General features: G+C 40.1%; 1 protein-coding gene across 1 annotated transcript in view; it reads right to left on the bottom strand.

The window, feature by feature from the left end:
* The window catches only part of LOC105479405 (tetratricopeptide repeat domain 23), a 111,003-nt gene that overhangs the window by 82,385 nt on the left and 7,307 nt on the right, over positions 1-21,311 (bottom strand). The window contains 2 exon segments of the mRNA XM_011737337.3: positions 44-167; positions 7,265-7,464. Coding sequence (XP_011735639.2) covers positions 44-167; positions 7,265-7,444 — 304 coding nt within the window. The 5' untranslated portion in view covers positions 7,445-7,464.

The raw sequence follows: 21,311 nt of genomic DNA, 5'->3' as shown, positions 1-21,311 counted from the left end.
AGAAATCAACCAATTGATCACCCTCAGTCTAAGGCGAGCTTACCTTTCAGCTGGAGGTAGCCTTGAGCCAGATTAACATGTGCCTCTGCTAGTTTCCAATGTGAGTCTCCATAGCAAATTCTTGTCAGTGCTACGCAACGCACAAGCTCGTGGACGGCCTGTTTGTACTGTTAGGAAGAGAAAACAGGCTTACCAGTTATACAACTTAAAACTTAAGAGTCACAAAACACAAAATCAATGTGCTTTTATATCCCTTTGATAAATACTGAGTGACTACTATGTTCAAAACATTGTTCAAAGCACTTGAGATGTATCAGAGAACAAAACAGACAAAGATCTATTTGGGGTGGTAGAGTGTACAGTTGGTAAGATGAAATAGACAATAAACATAAGAAGTACAATTTATAGCACATTTAAAGGTGAAAAAAAGAAATAGAATTTAAAAAATAGAAAAAGTAGAGCAGACATCTAGTCATTCTCTAGGTTTCCCAGCTGTCCACCAATGAACAGCTACTCCATATGCAGGCACAACAGGGGCAAATGGTAGTGTTCGCAAATACTATACTTTGTGTGTGTGTGTGTGTGTGTGTGTGTGTGTGTGTGTGTGTGAGAGAGAGAGAGAGAGAGAGAGACAGGGTTAGGGTTAGGGTGAGAGAGAGAGAGAGAGAGAGTGAGAGAGAGAGAGAGAGACAGGGTCTCACTCTGTCACCCAGGCTGGAGTACAGTGGCACAATCTTGGCTCACTGTAGCCTCGACCTCCAGGGTGGGCTCGAGCAACCCTCCCACCTCAGCCTCCTGAGCAGCTGGGACCACAGGTGTGCACCACCACACCTGGCTAATTTTTTGTATTTTTGGTAGAGATAGGGTTTTGCCATGTTGCCCAGGCTGTCAAATACTATACTTTAGCTCTCAATTCAAAACTCTCCTTAGCCGTCTACACTAGCATAGCAAATGAGATCAGCAGGACTTACAGAGTTGATTAAAGCAGTGAGAAGCACATTTTCATTCAGGGCTAGGACAAAAAGAACAGAAAACTAGATTCCCAGTTCGAGGTGATCTCAGAGCAGCCATATCCTCAAAGCAAAGCTGGTAGTTTTAAAACACAGTTCCAGGCCGGGCGCGGTGGCTCAAACCTGTAATCCCAGCACTTTGGGAGGCTGAGGTGGGTGGATCATGAGGTCAAGAGATTGAGACCATCCTGGCTAACATGGTGAAACCCTGTATTTTTAGTCTCTACTAAAAATACAACAAATTAGCCAAGCGTGGTGGTGGGCATCTGTTGTCCCAGCTACTTGGGAGGCTGAGGCAGAACAGTGTGAACCTGGGAGGCGGAGTCTGTAGTGAGCCGAGATTGCACCACTGCACTCCAGCCTGGGCAATACAGCGAGACTCCATCTCAAAACAAACAAACAAACAAACAAACGAAAACCTTCAGCTCCAAAATTCTCTGATACTCCTTCCATCCACAGATGGGGGTCTATGTCCCATTTCCTGTGAATCTGGGCTTTATGACTGTTTGGCCAATAGAACCTGGAGGAAATGATGCAGGACCAATTTTCAGGCCACAGTCTAAAGGAACTGGTGGCTTTGCTTTCTGTCTCTTCTTGGGTACTCACACTTGAAACCTGTTATGGGCTGAACTGTGTCCCCTCCCCAACCTCCCTGAATTTATATATTTAAGTTCCAACCCCCAGCAGCTTATAATTTAACTGTTTTTGGAGATGAGGTCTTTAAAGAGGTGATTTAAGTTCAAACAAGGTGTTAGGGCGGACCCTAGTCCAATACAGCTGGTATCCTTATATATGAAGAGGAAAAGACACCAGGGATGGGCATGCACATGGAGAAATGACCATGTGAGAATACAACAAGAGGGCAGTCATCTACAAACCAAGGAGAGAGGCTTTAGAATGAAATCAAGCCCTGCTCACACCTTGATCTTGGACTTCCAGCCTCCAGAACTGTGAGGAAATAAACTCTGTTCTTTAAGCCACAGCATGTGTGGAATTTTATTATGTCAGCACCACAAACTAATACAGAACCCAACCACAGTGCTGTGAGGAAGCCAACATGGCCCCGTGGAGAGAAGACCCACATAGAAAGACCCACATAGAAAGTGAACCATTTTGGCACTAGATTCTCCAGACCTTTCAAGACCAGCTGATGCTGTGTGGAACAAAGCTGAGCAAACCCCACTGAGCTCTGCAAAAACTGCAAGCTCATGAGAAAATGAATCGCTCTTTTTGTTTTAAGACACTAAGTTGTTGGGGTGTTATGCAGCAGCAGATAGTCAGAACAGCAAGAGAGATGGCTGAAGAAAGAAAGCTGAAGGGGTCAAAGCAGAGGAAGAAAGGTAAGAACAACGATGGAGTTGTGGAGAAGACCCAGGATGCCCCTAGGATGCACCCCCATCAATGTCAAAGCTCAAAGGACTTGCATTTCCACACAATTCCTCCATGCATTGGAAATACCTTCACCCTAAAACAACATTTTTCTAGACAAAAATAGACAGCCAGACAGTTGGCCAAAGAAGAGTCACTTTTGTGACCTAGCAGGAGGAAGCTAAGGAATACATGCTCACCATAAAGTGCTGAAAGAAGGTGGACTGTGGCATTTTTTTTCTATAGTAACCTGTTTCTTACTGCAAAAATAATGTATGCTCATTGTCAAAATACAGACGAGCAAAAAGATAAAAACTAAAAATCACCTGTAAGTTTACCCCCTAGAGATATCTAGGCAGCTAAATATCCCTTTATTCTTTATTTTTATGAATCTATATATTTTTTCTTTTTCTTTTTTCTTTGTTTTTTTTTTTTGAGACGGAGTCTCGTTCTGTCACCCAGGCTGGAGTGCAGTGGTGCAATCTCCGCTCACTACAAGCTCCACCTCCCGGGTTCATGCCATTCTCCTGCCTCAGCCTCCCGAGTAGCTAGGACTATAGGCGCCCCCCACCATGCCCGGCTAATTTTTGTATTTTTAGTAGAGACAGGGTTTCACCTTGTTAGCCAGGATGGTCTCGATCTCCTGACCTCACGATCCGCCCGCCTCAGCCTCCCGAAGTGCTGGGATTACAGGTGTGAGCCACTGCGCCTGGCTATTTTTTCTTTTTCAAAAATAGGTTCATAAGCTACTTGCAGGTTTACAGTCTGCTGTTTTAACAATATATGAATAACTTCTCATGTCATCTTCTATGATATAAGTTTGAATGGCTCTACAGTATTTTATTATATGATTATATCATAACCGCATTACTCAATCCACTCTTTATTGGGCATTTAGGTGTCTGCAAATTTTTTACTCACTGAATATCCCGTATGGATACCTTTGCACACACCCATAAACATTCCCACAAAATAAATTCCTCCAAATGGGATCGTTGTGTAAAGGATATGCAAAATTCTGAGGCTGTGAGTAGCTATTGGTGAAGTACCTCTCCAAGAGGTTGCACCAGTTCATACTTTCAACACATCATATGTGAGCAGAAATGCCCCTTATGTTGAACCGAGTACAAATTGTGGAATTTTTGTTTTGGTTTTAGTTTGTCAATTTGTCAGTTGGCCCATTTCTTCTGGATTTAGTCCACATTTTTCCCCCAAATTGATGAGGCTGAACGTCTTCATGTGTTAGCTGGCTGTTTGTACTTCTTTTGGGAATCACCTTTTTATTGCCTCTAGACACAGGAAGTTTATGGAATGACTTCTTTGGAGAGAGAGAAAGAGAACAACAACTACAGTGTATGAAAGAGAAGGAAATGACGACAACATCACGGAATCCAGACAGAAAAAAGAGGGAGATCTGTTTTGATAGTGAATCTGTCCCAAATACAGATTTCCAGCAAAGGGGACTGTGCAGGCTGAGTTGGGCTTCCCTGATAATAACCTTGGTTCTCAGGACCTGAGCGGGGTTAGAGGTATACAAGAAACAGCTTGCCCTCCCTTCACTTCCTTATGTTATAAGGCATGGTCCAAATATCCCTATTGGTTTTCCAACCTTTATTCTACCAGTCCCAGTGGCTTTAGCAATAGGCATTGGTAAGGGGCAGACAGAAGACAAGTATGAAGTAGCAAGGCAATTTCAAAACTGGGAGGAGCCTTGGAAATAATCTAATCTGGTCCCCTCAATTTAAAGATGAAGGAATATAAGGCTGGAAAATTGAGATGATTTACCAGCAAGTGGTAGCATCAGGAAGTGGTTAAACAATGAGGGGATGGATTGAGGACTCAGGAGTCAGCTTGAAGGGTCTCCCATTGGCAGATATGGAATAATCTGAGCTTCCAAGAAAACAATAGGTTGTAGTGTATTTGAAAAATACAATTTCCTGAACCCATACTGATAGGAATAAATGAATGATAAATAAGCTGTGAAGAAAGAAAAGCTCTTCCTTATAATAGAATGCCAACAAACAAATGTTGAAAGCATGTGGAAGTCAGCGACTGGCTCTGTGACAAACATCATAGTAATAACTGATTCAGGTGAAAATCATCAGTGAACACTAAAACTGACGGAGTGAAGTTTTAAATATATACATAGTCTCAGTGAATCTCCCCACAAAATACTTATTAATTACAAAGGGAAAAATAGCAATTCTGCAGTAAAGAAACCTGCCACACAGCACCTTAACCAAATGTTCAAGGTTGGCATCACTGTCACGAGACAAATAGACATTCTGCACCTCCTGACAGGACGCACTAAGGAGCGCCCCATGTCACACCTGTGGTATTCCTGCTCCAAATGTACAATCTGAATAGAATCATGAGGAAGCATAAGACAAACTCAAAAGGAAAGATATTCTACAAAACAATTAGAGTACATATTTCCAAGATATCAAGATCATGAAAAACAAAGTAGGTTAAGCAACTGTTTCAGATTAAAGGAGACTAAAGAGACATAACAACTCTATTTAGCATGAATTCACAGACTGAACCATGGGTCTGATTATTTTCTGTAAAGGACATTATTAAGAAGAAATATAAACAAGGTTTACAGATTAGATAATAGTATTATACTGACATTAATTTCCTAATTACGATCACTGTACCGTGGCTATGTAAGGGAATAGCTTTATTCTTAGGGAATAAACACTGAAGAATTTGGGGGTAAAGGGCCATAATATCTATAACTTACTCTCAGTTCAGAAAAACAATGAGAGTCAGAGAACAAAGCAACACAGCAAATGTTAACAATGAGTGAATCTTGTGCCTTTTCTGTAAGTCAGAAATTACTTTAAAATACAAAATTACCAAAAACCTGATATTTTAAAAAGTAAATTACATCATGTTAATACCTTGCTGAAAATATTTTTAAGGCCTTCCAGGGCACTTAGCTTGAAACCTGCAAGGCCGTAAGTGAACTGACAGCCTCTCTCACTATGTTTAATGTCAGCTTGCAGCTTCTTCTCCTTGCTTCAAATATGTCCTGCTTGTGCCTACCTTGTAGCTTTATGTGTGCTATTTCCTCTCCCTAGAACTCTTTTCCCTCAGCTCCTCCACACTGGCTCCTTCTCTTCCTCAGGTCTCACCTTATCTTCCTGGAGGCCCTCCCTGATCACGCTACCCAAGACAGAGCCACTCTATGTCCTCCTTAGCACTTATCACAGTCTATAAGAATCTGGTCCATTTACAACGTCGATCGCCTCTCAGGTCCATCAGGGTATGTACCTTGTCTGTCCTATTCACCATTGTATCCTGGATTCTTCACCAGAACCACAGAACAATGACATGTTTAATACCATTCTAGATACACAGAAAATAAGTTAATTCTTTACATTTGTTAAATGCCTTTGGGCATGAGGGCTTAATTCTTTTGCAGAAGTCTGGTTGAGAAAGGCTGCCAGCCTAGAGCCTACAAATAGTAGGTACCGAGTATCTGTTGCATAATGAACAAGTACAACCTCAAAACCAAATTTGTGCTCTTTCTCTATAATCCTGGTCTTTCTCCTGTATTCACTATACTGATGAAGGTCATGGGCAAGTCTCCAATCATCCAAGCAGACTCAGACCTTGGGTGGTAGGAATTCTACACACCCCATCTTTCTCACTCTCACATCCCCATTCCCTATGTCCCCTCAGTCATCCAGTCCTGTCCCACTGACTTCATTTCTAAATTCCTTTCAAAAGAGCTCAGCATTTCTATTGCCTCTGCCACGTGTTGTTCGGGTCCTCATTATTGGAGGATTATTGCAAATATCCTCCTAACTGATGCTCCTCTTCCAGTTTTACTCTTTTTTTGTCCATACCTTTCATAGCTATGGGAGTGATTGTTCTTAAAATCAAACCTGCTCATGGCATGCTTCTACTTATAACCTCATGGTAATCCTCCATCATCTTCAGGGGAAAATCAAAACTCTTTCACTAGGCCTTCAGTGCCCTCTGGGCCTCAGTTCCTGCCCATAATCCAGCTTCATATCTTGCCCTGTGTCACTAACACATTAGTCCCAGACAGCTCCTTATAGTTCTCCAAACAGACTGCACTCCCTCAGACCTTTGGCTCTTGTCTATCTGCTACCTCTGTCCAGAACATTTTGGTCCTCTTCATCACCTGTCCAACTCCTAAGCACTGTTTACTAATGCAGTCTACGTAACTCCCATCCCAAGAAAGTGTGCTTTACCTGCTGTCCCTCTACCACCTCCAGGCTCACTGCCCACCCCTTTCTGTTTTGTATCTATGTCACTCGAGCTCTCACAGAACTTATCAAACTGACTACCATTATCTGTCCCCCATCTATCTTCCCAACCAAATCCCGAGTCCCTCCAAGACAAAGACTGTGGCTTTTCTTTCTGTGCCCCTGGTACCTACATGGCACCTGGCACATATTAGGCATACAATAGGTATTTATGATGAATGGATGAACAGGACCCAACACATAAGAGGTGACAGAGAAATGCCTACTGAATGAGTTAGTGAATGAGTAAAACTTTCAAGGAAAGAATGGGAAAGAAGCATGCAGAGAACAAGATCTGAGATTATAAGGAATTATAAGCTCTTATGAGAGCAGAAGCTTCATCTGCTTTGTTTGTGTTGTATCCCAGTGCCCAGACTTGGCACACAGTGGGACCTCAATAAATATTTGTTGTTGGCTGTGCCAGCTGCTGTGCTTGGAGCCTAGAGATACTACATTCATTCATGTTATAACAAAGGCACTGTCTTACACACTCTCTTGTACCAAACTGCTGAGATTAGGAATGTAATCCAAAACATTCTACTTCTCTTGATTACACCTCATAGCTCAAATCCCAGAGTAGAAATACAGAAACAAAAGTCTCCTTACTTCGTGACTGTTGGAATAAGACTTTGCTTTCTCTTCACAGAGGTGGAGTTTCTCTCGAGGAGGCTGGAATAGTGCTGTCTGAGGCAGCTTGTTTTGGAACTTCTTACTATTAGTGATGCTAACAGCAGCAACAACTTCATCTAGGTGGTTGGATATGTGGGTTTCCTGTGATTCTTGCATAGTTTTACATACATTGTCTTCTAATTTTAAAATAAAAAACAAAGATGTTAAATGATAATTTACATAGTTATTTTTAGAAATATACATTTCAACACTATACCATAATTTCTTTGAAATTAGTAGTATTATATCCCAAGATTATGGTGGCTACTACTGACCTGCTGATTTCTACTTTCAACTAAATTAAACCTTCTTTATGTATATGGACACACATATATGTACACATACATATACACACATACATACACATGTATATATAAACACACACACACATAAATGTATATGTGTATATGTGTGTATTATACACATACATATGTACGTATATAAAGTCCAGTAGAAATTAGCTTAGCACATACATATGTATTTATATGTACATATATATATAAAGTCCAGTAGAAATTAGCTTAGCCCAAAGAGTTCTCAATGACCCCAGATTAAATCAGCTGAAGCCCAACTGACCCTGAGGTAGAAAACAAATAACTGTTGTTACAACTTTTACTTCTGGCCAAGATGAAGTAATAGTAACTACATTTACCCTCTGGCCTGAAATAACCCAAAACAAACAAATAAACAGCCCACAGAACAAAGGATAAAACAATGGTTTCAGGAAACAAGACAAGCAATGAGAGAGCAATTCCTGAGAGATGGAAAAAATAAATCACCCCAGTTTATTGCTTTGAGAGAGTTTCCAGGAAACAGCACAGGGAGAGGGCACCCAGAAGTTACCCCAGTGGACTACCTGAGTTGAGGAAGTAGAGTTGAGAATTTGGGGAGACCAAGGTGACTAGAACTGACAGAAAAAATTACTGAAGAGGAGAAGGCTCCAGAGACAGAGGAACCAAGAGATTAGCAGAGGGACACCCTTAAGTCTAGGGACAGAATACTGATTAGCATGTGCATAAGAAAATTACTTAAGTCTGGAGAAAGAATCCTTCAACGAAGTTACAGGGAACAGTGTTTTGTGCTCACATAAGGCTGGTGCCTGTTGCCAGCAATCAGACTGAAAAAATTTCTAATTCATGAGGCATTAGATAGATACTCAGAAGTCTTTTATCTCAGTAGGGCTGATAATTAGCTGTAGACTGAACACTGCTCAGATCACCACACAGATCATAAAAAGTAAGACCTAAAAGGATCAAACTGTTTCCAATTGACTTGATTGCACTAGAGGACAATACTCAAGGATATTCATAGGAATACTAAAATAATCAATACCTAACAAGGTAAAATTCACAAAGTCTAATATCCAAAGATTACCAAGCATCCAAAGAAGCAGGAAAACATGGCCCATATGAGAATAATCAATCAATCAAAACTGACCCAGAATTGACACAGATGTTAAGTTAGCAAATAAAAACATTAAAACAGTTATAATAATTGTATTCTATCGGTTTAAAAAGTTACATAAAGACATGGAAGAAATAAAAAAGACCCAAATGGAACTTCTAGATAGAAAAATTATGTGTGAAGATGAAAATGCGTGGGATTAATGGCAGATTAGAAACTGCAGCTGAAAAGATGAATTTGTAGACATAGCAATAAAAATTATCAAAAACAAAAAAAAATCAGTGGGCTGTAACACAACTTCAAGTTGCCTAATATATATGTCATTTCAGTCCCTAAAGGAAAGCAGATTGGAGGAGGGACAGAAAACATATTTGAAGAAATAATGGCCAATATTTTTCCAAATTTAAGAAAAAGCATAAAGCCAGAGATCCAAGAAGCTCAATGAACATGAAACACAAAAAACATGAAGAAAACTATACCAAATAAAGTCAAAACATCATAAACAAATTGCTTAAAATTATGATACAGCAAAAATCTCAAAAGTAGAGAAAAAGGACACATTACATATAAAAAATAAAGACAAAGATGATAACAGATTTCTTAGAGGAATAAAAAGCAAACAAGTATGGAAAGAAAAAAGTTGGCAACCTTAAATTCTGTACTTGTGAAAATACCTTTCAAAAACAAAATTTTAAGTAATTTATCACCAGAAGACTTGCACTACAATGTTCTCAAAGAAACAGGCGTGAGCCACGGTGCCTGGCCTGTTTTTTTTTTTTTTGAGACGGAGTTTTATCTTGTTGCCCAGGCTAGAGATAGAGCAATGGCTCTATCTTGGCTCACCACAACCTCTGCTTCCCAGGTTCAAGTGATTCTCCTGCCTCAGCCTCCCAAGTAGCTGGGATTACAGGCATGCGCCACCACGCCCAGCTAATTTTGTATTTTTAGTAGAGACAGGGTTTCTCCATGTTGGTCAGGTTGCTCTCTAACTCCTGACCTCAGGTGGTGATCAGCCCGCCTCGGTTGCCCAAAGTGCTGGGATTACAGGCATGAGCCACCACACCTGTCCTGTGTCTTAGTTTTAACAAAAAAGTTAAAAAAGTAAAAAAAGAAAATAAAAAATTTTAAAAATGGAAAAAAGCTTATAGAGTAAGGACACAAAGAAAGAAAAATTTGGCCAGCCACGGTGGCTCACACCTGTAATCCCAGCACTTTGGGAGGCCAAGGCGAGTGGATCACAAGGTCGGAGATAGAGACCATCCTGGCTAACATGGTGAAATCCCATCTCTACAAAAAAACACAAAAAAGTAGCTGGGCATGGTGGCACATGCCTGTAGTCCCAGTTACTCGGGAGGCTGATGCAGGAGAATTGCTTGAACTTGGGAGGTGGGGGTTGCAGTGAGCCAAGATCACACCACTGCACTCCAGCCTGCACAACAGAGCGAGACTCCATCTCAAAAAAAAAAAAAAAAAAAAAAAAAAAAAAAAGAAATGATCAAAGGGCCTGATAGATATTTCTCAAAAGACATACAAATGCCCAATAGGAGTATGAAAAAATGCCCAAGATTGTTAATCATTAGAGAAATGCAAATTATATCCATGAGATTTCTTCTTACACCTGTTAAAATGGCTATGATTAAAAAAAGAAAGATAAATGTTGGTGAAGATGTAGAGAAAAGGGAATCCTTGCACATTGCTGGTAGGAATGTAAATTATGGAACACAGTAAGGAGGTTTCTCAAAAAATTGAAAATAGAACTACCATATGATCAAGCAATCCCACTACTGAATATCCAAAGAACAGTATTCGTATATTGAAAAGATACCTGCACTCCATATTCATTGCAACATTATTGACAATGATCAAGATATGGTGTCAATCTAAATGTCTATCAACAGATGAATGAAGAAAATGTGGCACATATACACAACGGAATACTACTCAGTCTTAAAAAAGAAGGGCATCCTGTCATTTGTGACAACATGATGAACCTGGAGATATTATGTTAAGTGAAATAGCCAGGCACAGAAAGACAAATACTGAATGATCTCATTCATATGTACAATCTACAAAAGTTGAACTCACACAAGTAGAGAGTAGAATGCTGGTTACCAGAGGTTGTGGGAGGAGAAATAAATTCAAGAGATCTATTGTATAACATGGTGACTACTATATTGTTTCCTTGCAAATTGCTAAGAAAGTAGACTTCAAGTGTTCTGATCATAAAAAGGGATAAATATGTGAGGTAATACATATGTTAATTAGCTTATTTAGCCATTCCACAACATATACATATTTCAAAACATCATGTTGTACAAAATAAAAAATGAGAGAGATGCCATCACTATAGATTCTACAAATATTAAAAGGTTAACAAGAGAATATTATGAATACCTTTATACCATAAATTTGACAATACAGATGAACAAATTCCTTTAAAGACATAAACTACCAAAGCCCAAAATATTAATAAAAAAGAAAAACTGTATGATCATGTCACTCAACATAGAAAAAGCACTTGACAAGATCTAATATTTAATATCTATCCCTGAGGAAACTTCTTAGCAAAGTAGGAATAGAATTATACTTCCTCAATCTGATAGGCACCTTTGAAAAACCTACAGCTAACATCGGACTTAACAGTGAAAGACTGAATGCTTTATCTCCACGATCAGAAATAAGACAAGAAGGTTCACTCTCAATACTACTATTCACCATTGTACTGGAGCTTCTAGCCAGTGCAATCAATCAAGAAAAGAAAATAAAAGACATCCAGATCAGAAAGAAAGAAATGAAACTGCCTTTATTCACAAACAGTACATCTCTACTATCATTTATATAGAAAATATGATGAAATATGCAAAAAACCTACTAAAACTAATAAATAAGTTTAGCAAAATTGTAAGACAGGGGTGTCCAATCTTTTGGTGTCCCTGAGCCACAATGGATGAAGAATTGTCTTGGGCCACACATAAAATACACTAACACTAATAATAGTTGATGAGCTTAAAAAAAAAAAAAAAAAAGAAACTGCAAAGAAAAAAAAAGTCTCATGTTTTAACAAAGTTTATAAATTTGTGTTGGGTCACATTCAAAGCTGTCTTGGGTCACATGTGGCCCACAGGCCACGGGTTGGACAAGCTTGTTGTAGGATATAAGATCACTACACAAAATAATATTTTTCTGTATCAGCAATGAACAATCAAATTAAAATTAAAATATAATACCATGTGTAATAGCATCAAAAATAGGGAATAAGAATAAATTTTACCAAAAGATGAGTAAGACCTGTACAAAAGTTAAAACTACAGAACACTACTGAGAGAAATTAAAGAAGGTCTAAGTAAATAGAAGCACACACCATATCCACGGGTTGAAAGACTGAACATTATTAAGATGTTAATTCTACCTAAATTGAGCTACAGATTTAAAGCATACCCAATCCAAAACTCTACATGGGTTTCTGTGTTGTTTTTTTTTGGTAGAAATTGACAAATTGTTTTGTTGTTGTTTTTTTTTTGAGACAGAGTCTCGCTCTGTGGCCCAGGCTGGAGTGCAGTGGCCGGATCTCAGCTCACTGCAAGCTCCGCCTCCCGGGTTTACGCCATTCTCCTGCCTCAGCCTCCCAAGTAGCTGAGACTACAGGTGCCCGCCACCTCGCTCGGCTAGTTTTTTGTATTTTTTAGTAAAGACGGGGTTTTACCATGTTAGCCAGGATGGTCTCGATCTCCTGACCTCATGATCTGCCCGTCTCGGCCTCCTAAAGTGCTGGGATTACAGGCTTGAGCCACCGCGCCCGGCCGACAAATTGTTTTTAAAGTTCATATAAGAGTGCTAAGAATCTAGCACACCAAAATGACTTTGTAAAAGTAGAACACAGTTGGAAGATTAACATGGCTTTTTCCCATTCATTTATTTATAAAGTAGAAATTTAAACTTATTTAAATTTCTTTATTTATTCATTAAATCTAAAATATAGACTTTAGATTTTAATCTCAATGTGAAATTTAGACTTAAATCTAAAATACAGATTTATTGACCTATATTTATTATAAAGCTATGGTAGGCAAGGCAGTTTGTACTGCTGTTAAGATAGACAAGAAATGGAACAGAATGGAGAGTCCAGAAATGGACCCACACATACATGAATAACAGATTACTGACAAATATGCAAAAGCAATTCCTTGGAGAAAGAAGTCTGTTCAACAAATGATACTGGAACAACTGGATATTCACACGTAAAAATAAAACAAAACAAAAAACTTCTTTGATCTATATCTCATGCTATATATAAAAATTAACTCAAAATTGAATAGAGCTAAATGTAAAACTTAAAACTATCAAAACAATGTGTAAGAAAACCCTTGTGACCATGCATTAGGCAAAGCTTTCCTAGATATGACCACCAAACATAACCAATTGGATTTCATCAAAATTTTAAATTTTGCTCTTCAAGAGAAACTGTTCATTAGAAAACTAGAGGCTGGAAGAAAATATTTTCATAAATATGTATCTGATGTAAGATTTGTATCTTACTGGTATAAAGAACTCTCAACACTCAAGAAAACAGCTCCCTATACAAATGGGCAAATTATTTATTTATTTATTTATTGAGACGGGGTGTCACTCTGTCACCCAGGCTGGAGTGCAGTGGTGTGACCTTGGCTCCCTGCAAGTTCCACCTCCCAGGTTCATGCCATTCTCCTGCCTCAGTCTTCCAAGTAGCTGGGACTACAGGAGCCTGCCACCACACCTAGCTAAATTGTTTTTGTATATTTAGTAGAGACGGGGTTTCACCGTGTTAGCCAGAATGGTCTTGATCTCCTGACCTCGTGATCCGCCCGCCTTGGCCTCTCAAAGTGCTGGAATTACAGGCGTGAGCCACCGTGCCTGGCCAAAAATGGGCAATTTATTTTAACAGATGCTTCATCAAAGAAGATATACCAAGAACAAATAAGCACATGCTTTATATTCAACCCTATTAGGCATCAGGGAAATGCAAGTTAAAACCACAATGAGATGTTACTCATCAATTAGAATGACTAAAATTAAAAAGACTTATTGTACTAAGTGTTGATGAGGATGGGGAATAACTGGAACTCTCATACACTGTTGCTGGAAATGTAAATAAGGCCAGACACAGTGGCTCATGCCTATAATCCCAGCACTTTGGGAGGTGGAGGCGGGAGGGTCACCTCAGCTCAGGAGTTTGGGACCAGCCTGGGCAACATGGCAAAACTCTGTCTCTACAAAAAATACAAAAATTAGCCGAATGCAGTGGCATGTGCCTGTAGTCTCAGCTACTCCGGAGGCTGAAGCAGGAGGATGGCTTGAGCCTGGGAAGAGGAGACTGCAGTGAGCCAAGATCACACCATTGCACCCCAGCCTGAGAGACAGAGGAAGATACTTTCTCAAAAAACAAAACAAAACAAAATTGCAGTAAAAAAAAATATATATATATATAAAAAAATAAAATTTGTCATTTTAACCTTTTCATTTTTTTCCCTTTCTTCATATGGCCATTTTAAGCATTTTTGTTTGTTTTTGTTTTTGAGACGGAGTCTTGCTCTGTCGCCAGGCTGGAGTACAGTGGCGTGATCTCGGCACGCTGCAATCTCTGTCTCCTGGGTTCAAGCGATTCCCCTGCCTCACCCTCCCGAGTAGCTGGGACTACAGGTGTGCACCACCATGCCCAGCTAACTTTTTGTGTTTTAGTAGAAATGGGGTTTCACCACGTTGGCCAGGATAGTCTCAATCTCCTGACCTCGTGATCCACCTGTCTTGGCCTCCCAAAGTGCTGAGATTACAGGCCTGAGCCACCGTGCCATGACCATTTTAACCATTTTTAAGTGTGCAGTTCAGTGACATTAAGTAAATTCACATTGCTGTACAACCATTACCACTGTCCATCTCTAGAATTTCCTTCATCTTGCAAAACTGACACTCTGTACTCATTAAACAGTAACTCCCTATTCCTCCCACCCTCCACCTCTGGCAACACACATTCTACTTTGTCTCTGAATTTGACTGCTCTAGGTACTTTGTATGTGTGGAGTCATACATTATTTTGCCTTTTGTGACTGCTTATGTCTCTTAGCATAATGCCTTCAAAGTTCATCCATATTGTAGCATGTCAGAATTTCCTTTCTTTTTAAGGCTAAATACTATATAACATACTGTGTTTACACATTTATCCATTAATGAACACTTGGGTTGCTCCCACCTTTTAGCTATTGTGAATAATGCTGCGATTGAACATTAATTTACAAGTATCTCTTTGGGTTTCTGCTTTCATTTTTGGGAGGTACATGCCCAGAAGTGAAACTGCTGGATCATATGATATGTTTTTAATTTTTTTTTTTTTTTAATCGAGACGGAGTCTTGCTTTGTTGCCCAGGCTGGAGTGCAGTGGCATTATCTCGGCTCACTGCAAGCTCCGCCTCCTGGGTTCACACCATTCTCCTGCCTCAGCCTCCGGAGTAGCTGAGACTACAGGTGCCTGCCACCACGCCCGGCTAATTTTTTGTATTTTTAGTAGAGACAGGGTTTCACAGTGTTAGCCAGGATGGTCTCAATCTCCTGACCTTGTGATCTGCTGCCTCGGCCTCCCAAAGAGCTGGGATTACAGGAGTGAGCCACTGCACCCGGCCCTATGTTTTTAACTTTTTGAGGAAACATCATATTGTTTTCCACAGAGGCTATGCCATTCTACATTCCCACCAGCAGAGCACAAGGGCTCCAATTTCTCCACATTCTCGACAAAACTTATTTTCTGTTTTTAATAATAGCCATCCTAATGGATATGAAGTGCTATCTCATGGTGGCTTTGATTTGCAGTTCCCTAATGACTAGAGATTCTGAACATCTTTTCATGTACTTATTGGCCATCTGTATACTTACTTTGGAGAAATGTCTATTGGAGTCCTTTTCCCACATTTTTTTTTTTTTTTTTTTTTTGAGACAAGGTTTTACTCTGTCACCCAAGCTGGAGTGCAGTCGTGTGATCACAGCTCACTGCAGCCTACAACTCCTGGGTTCAAGTGATCCTCCTGCCTCAATCTCTGTTGCCCCTGCTGGTCTCCAACTCCTGGGCTCAAGCGATCCTCTTGCCTTGGCTTCCCAAAGTGCTTGGGATTGCAGGTGTGAGGCACTGAGGCTGATCCTTTTCCCACGTTTTAATTGTTTTTGTTGTTCTAGTTACTGTTGATCTGTAGGATTTCTTTATATATGCTAGACCTTAACCCCTTATCAGATACACAATTTGTAGATATTTTCTTTCATTACATTGATTACCTTTTGTTGATTATTGTCCTGTTTTTGCACAAAAGTTTTCAATTTTGAAGTAGCCCAATTTATTTATTTTTTATTTTGTTGCCTTTGCCTCTGGTGTCATACCTGACAGTTTCTTAATAAGTTAAACATACACTTAGCACAGGAGCCATCGTTTCACTCTTAAGTTTTTGTTTTTGTTTTTGATTTTTTGAGACAGAGTTTCACTCATATTGCCCAGGTTGGAGTGCAATGGTGCAATCTTAGCTCACTGCAACCTCTGCCTCCTGGGTTCAAGCAATTCTCCTGCCTCAGCCTCCTGAGTAGCTGGGATTACAGGCGCCCACCACCATGCCCGGCTAATTTTTGTATTTTTAGTAGAGACGGGGTTTCACCATGTTGGCCAGGCTGGTCTCAAACTCCTGACCTTAAGTGATCCACCTTCCTCAGCTTCCCAAAGTTCTGGAACTACAGGCATGAGCCACCATGCCTGGCCAACTCCTACGTATTTACATGAGATAAATGAAAGCATACATTATAAAAAGACTTACATACAAATGTTCATAGAATTTTTATTTTTAATAGCCAAAAAACTAGAAAAAAATCCAAATGTCTATAAATAAGTAAATGGGTAAGCGAACTGTGGTGTAGCTATACAATGAAATACTACTCAGTAATAAAAAGGAATGAATATGTTGCAACATAAATAAATCTCAAAATAGTTATGCCGTGTGAAGAAGTCAGGCAAAATAGAGTATATATAGCATGATTCCATTTATATAAATTTCAATGAAATCTACTTCAATGTATAATGACCAAAAGCAGATCAGTGATTCCCTTGAATTGGCCTAAGGAGGTGGTATGAAGGGGGTGGTACACAAGAGGGAGGAAGATGTAGGAAAGGGTGGAGTGGAGGGATTACAAGGGGCATGAGGAAACTTTTTGCGGTGGCGGATCTTCTCATTATTTTGACTGTGGCTGTGGTTTCTTGGGTGCACACAGATGCCCCAGATCACCAAATTGTATACTTTTATGCCAATTAATAAAACTGTTAAAAATCATATACATAGATCAGCCTTTCAGAGATCCCTCCCCATTCCTCCTCTTCAAACTCCAATTCCATTATTTACTATAGATAACATTTTAAATTTCATCCTATTGCAACTTGTTTATTTATTTTTTATTATTATTATTTTTTGAGATGCAGTCTCACTCTGTCACCCAGGTTGGAGTGCAGTGGCACGATCTCAGCTCACTGCAACCTCCGCCTTCCAGGTTCAAGTAATTCTCCTGCCTCAGCCTCCCAGGTAGCTGGGATTACAGGCACGCACCACCATGCCAGGCTAATTTTTGTGTTTTTTTCCAGTAGAGATGGGGTTTCACTATGTTGGCCAGGTTGGTCTTGAACTCCCGACTTCAAGTGATCAGCCCACCTCGGCCTCCCAAAGTGCTGGATTACAGGCATGAGCCACTGCACCTGGCCACAACTCATTTATTTATTCATTCCACAACTATTTACTGAATTCTGGCTACAAACAATGCACCAGGCTAATGTACTATGTGGAAAACAATAACCCCAAGAAATGTAAAGTAGAGAAGGAAAAATGATCAGGTACACATTAGCATAGTACTAGGTACTAAAATTGCTAGAAGAGTGGCAAGTGCTAAGACTTCAGAAATGGGAATCATTGCTGCTGCAATGACCTTGCTTCTTTGGCTGAAAAGATTCCAGAGAACAAGGAGAAGAGAAAGCATCCCAAGCAGAGTGAATAATTAGAAAAGGCTTGGAAGTGGGAAAGCGAATATGGCTAACTGCTGGTGGTTCAATTTGGTGTATGTGAAATGAGGGACATGGCTATCGAACAGCATTTTCCAAGCCAATTTCTGCAGTACACTAGAGCCACAAGACATTAATGTACATTCCATCAAGGAGGGTTATTGACAGAGGTGATCAAATGAGTTGGTAAACACAAATATCGGTTCCACAAAAGGAGGATTCTGTGATCAAATAAATGGGTAAACATGGACAAATTTCTTTAATTCAGGTCTTCTCAAAACTTTAATACCTTGTGAATATCCCAGAGTGGGTATAGTATACACCACTTTTTCAATCTTTTTTTGACCATGAGATTATCTTTTTTCTTGAGCACCTATTAAATCTTATGGAAATAGCACTTTAAAAACAGTTTGGGAAACCCTGAGCTAGGGGAAAAGTAAAACGCTGGATTTCAGGCTAAGAAGGCATTAATTCATTTCAGGCTAAGAGTTTGATTGACTCTTTTCCTCATAAAGCATTATAGCACAAAAATATGAAAAAGAGAAAGAAGGAATCAGCCAAAGGTCAAACTGTGAGAATGCTAGAGAGGCTGATCTACAATGCAGGTAGTGTTCTCATTCCTGGGTACCTCTTAAAAATGTTAAAGGTCAGGCGGGTGTGGTGGCTCACACCTGTAATCCCAGCAGCACTTTGGGAGGTCGAGGCATGCAGATCACGAGGTCAGGAGTTCGAGACCACCCTGGCCAACACAGTGAAAGCCCATCTCTACTAAAAATACAAAAATTAGCCCGGTGTGGTGGCACGCACCTGTAGTCCCAGCTACTCTGGAGGCTGAGGCAGGAGAATCGCTTGAACCAGGGAGGCAGAGGTTGCAATGAGCCGAGACTGTGCCATTGCACTCCAGTCTGGGTGATAGAGTGAGACTCTGTCTAAAAAAAAAAAAATAATAATAATAATAAAATAAAATAAAATAAAAAATAAATAAATAAAAATAAATAAAAATGTTAAAGGTCAATACTTCAGGTTTAACATGAAAGCTTTGCCTATACCCTGTTGTACAGAGACACAGTGCTATTTGAGATCCCAAGATGTTGGCTAACTTTTTTCTAATAACTTCTTGCCTTATGCTTCCTCATCTGTTCAACCCCACTGGCTGATAAGATGACCATTTCAACAGGTGCTGCTGTCTAGAGAAGAGCAGTAGCCAGAGATGGAGAATCTGAGATTCAAGAAACTGTGCTGTCCCAACTACCCACGTGATTTGGGCAATACCAACTAATATATACATAACACTTTATACTTTCACATATTTTATCTCATGTGGCCCTTACAACCATGTAAGGTACAGAGGCTAGGTATTATCATCCCCATTTTATAAATAAAGATGATGAAATGAAGCTAAATCAGTTGCACATCACACAGCCAGAATTAGGACCCTGGTCTTATAATTTGGTGGTTTCCCATGACAGGTGGTTTCCCTGCCTTTCACTGACCACAGTCTATAGCAGTGGGAAGCAAATGTTGTTGCTTTGGAAACTCAAGCCTGCATTTTAAAAAGTGACCATACATTTTTATATAAAGGAATGCAACATTTTCAATAGATTTAACTATATTTTCTTATCTTCCATTTAGGGGAGTCAGAAAAGAAAGTTTAAAGATGAAATAAGTAAGATGCCCCGCAGTATTTATTATTCTGGGCCTCTGAACCTAGTATTAAACTTCAAAATGGATTTAACTTTTCTTTTTTGGCTTAACTGTAAAAAGTGGTTTGTCTCATGCTGCCTCTTAATATTGCATCCTTAAAAGAGAGGTTATATTTATTCTGAGCGCTCATAAGCTCATCTAACTTGTATATACTTTTTTTTTTTTTTGGCCAGTTTAAAAAACTTGAGCCATCATTTTAAAATTAGGAGTTACATAAAGACGTAGATTTTGGGGTTTCTGACTTCTTGTGAAAACTCAGAACACTTATCAACACTAGATCTGTGTCACCACAGGCAGTAATCAGCCAGGGAAGAGGGGTAGCTGCCCCTGGAAGCAAGGATACTTTCCTGTTGCCACCAATCCCTATTGGCTACCGGACATGAAGGCAGCAAAGTCATTCCCATTTGTCATTGTTCTTGTGTCTTATTGTAGGAAAGTAGGTCTCTGTATCCATTTTCTCTCTTTCAAAGTGAAAGGCCAACAGAGAAGGATATAATTTTCCTGGCCAACATCACTCATTTTCTGTATTTCGTCTAATCTAAAGCACCACTGATTATAAGATGCTACCTTTTTTATACACCATTTGACTTGCAATTGTAATGTTCATTCTAATTTCAGAGATGTTCAAATGCCAAAAAAAAAAAAAAAAAAAAAAATGTACGTCTCTGAATCAACGAAAGGAGGAGGTACGTTACCTGTCTGGCTTCTAGAGGCATTTGAGTCTGTGGCCTTACTTTAAATGTGTGTGTTTCAATGTATGTGGCATCATACAGTAACATCCTCAACATAAAAACACACTTCTCAGGCTGGGCACGGGGGCTTACGCCTGTAATCCCAGCACTTTGAGAGGCTGAGGCGGGCAGATCACCTGAGGTCGGGAGTTCGAGACCAGCCTGACCAACATGGAGAAACCCTGTCTCTACTAATAATGCAAAAAATTAGCCAGGTGTGGTGGCACACACCTGTAATCCCAGCTACTCGGAGGCTGAGGCACGAGAATCTCTTGAACCCAGGAGGCAGAGGTTGCAGTGAGCTGAGACTGCACCACTGCGTTCCACCCTGGGCAACAAGAGCGAAACTGTCTCAAACAGACAAACAAACAAAAAACATGCTTCTGAGTTCACTTACTTTGAGTTACATGCTTATCATCAGTTACTTTTCTCTTCTTTGTAGTAGCTATAGCTGGGGCTTAAAATTTCATCACACATCAGCCCAGGTCCCACAAACCACCCCCTTCCTGCCAGGTGTGGGTTCAGCTTTCTAGGCCTCTGAATCACAACTGCCAGAGAGACCTACTCAGTCAACTGATACTGTTCCTTCTACCAGACCTGCCCAGTAGAATGTTAAAGCACATAATGAGCCCCAGATCAAGGTGTTAGGAAGAAGAGGTCTGAAGTGGAGTCTCAGTCTTCCATTTCCAAGTGGTGATATTCAAAATAATAACTGAAATAGCAGGAGGGCCAACCAATCTATACAGGTGCCAACGAGGCTGGAGCTGGGTTTTGAAGGTCCCCTGCTATTCCGGGTGTGAACCTTTGGATGCTGACTTGTGGAGAGACGTAGGGGAGCCTGAGGAAGGGGCAGGGGCCCTCAGGGCAGTGGCTTTTAGGAAATAAAAAACTTTATCAATCAGGCATGGTGGCTCATGCCTGTAATACCAGTACTGTGGGAGGCTGAGGCAGATGTACGGCTTGAGCCGAGGAGTTCAAGGCCAGGCTGGGCAACATGTCAAAACCCTGTCTCCACTAAAATTACAAAAATCAGCTGGGTGTGGTGGCGCTCGGCTCCTCCAGCTACTCGGGAGGCTGAGTGGGGAAGATTGCTTGAGCC

Source organism: Macaca nemestrina, chromosome 7 (assembly GCF_043159975.1).
Source record: "Macaca nemestrina isolate mMacNem1 chromosome 7, mMacNem.hap1, whole genome shotgun sequence".
NCBI lineage: Eukaryota > Metazoa > Chordata > Mammalia > Primates > Cercopithecidae > Macaca > Macaca nemestrina.
Note: the sequence above shows the minus strand (reverse complement) of the source record. Positions and strands in the feature narration are given on the sequence as shown.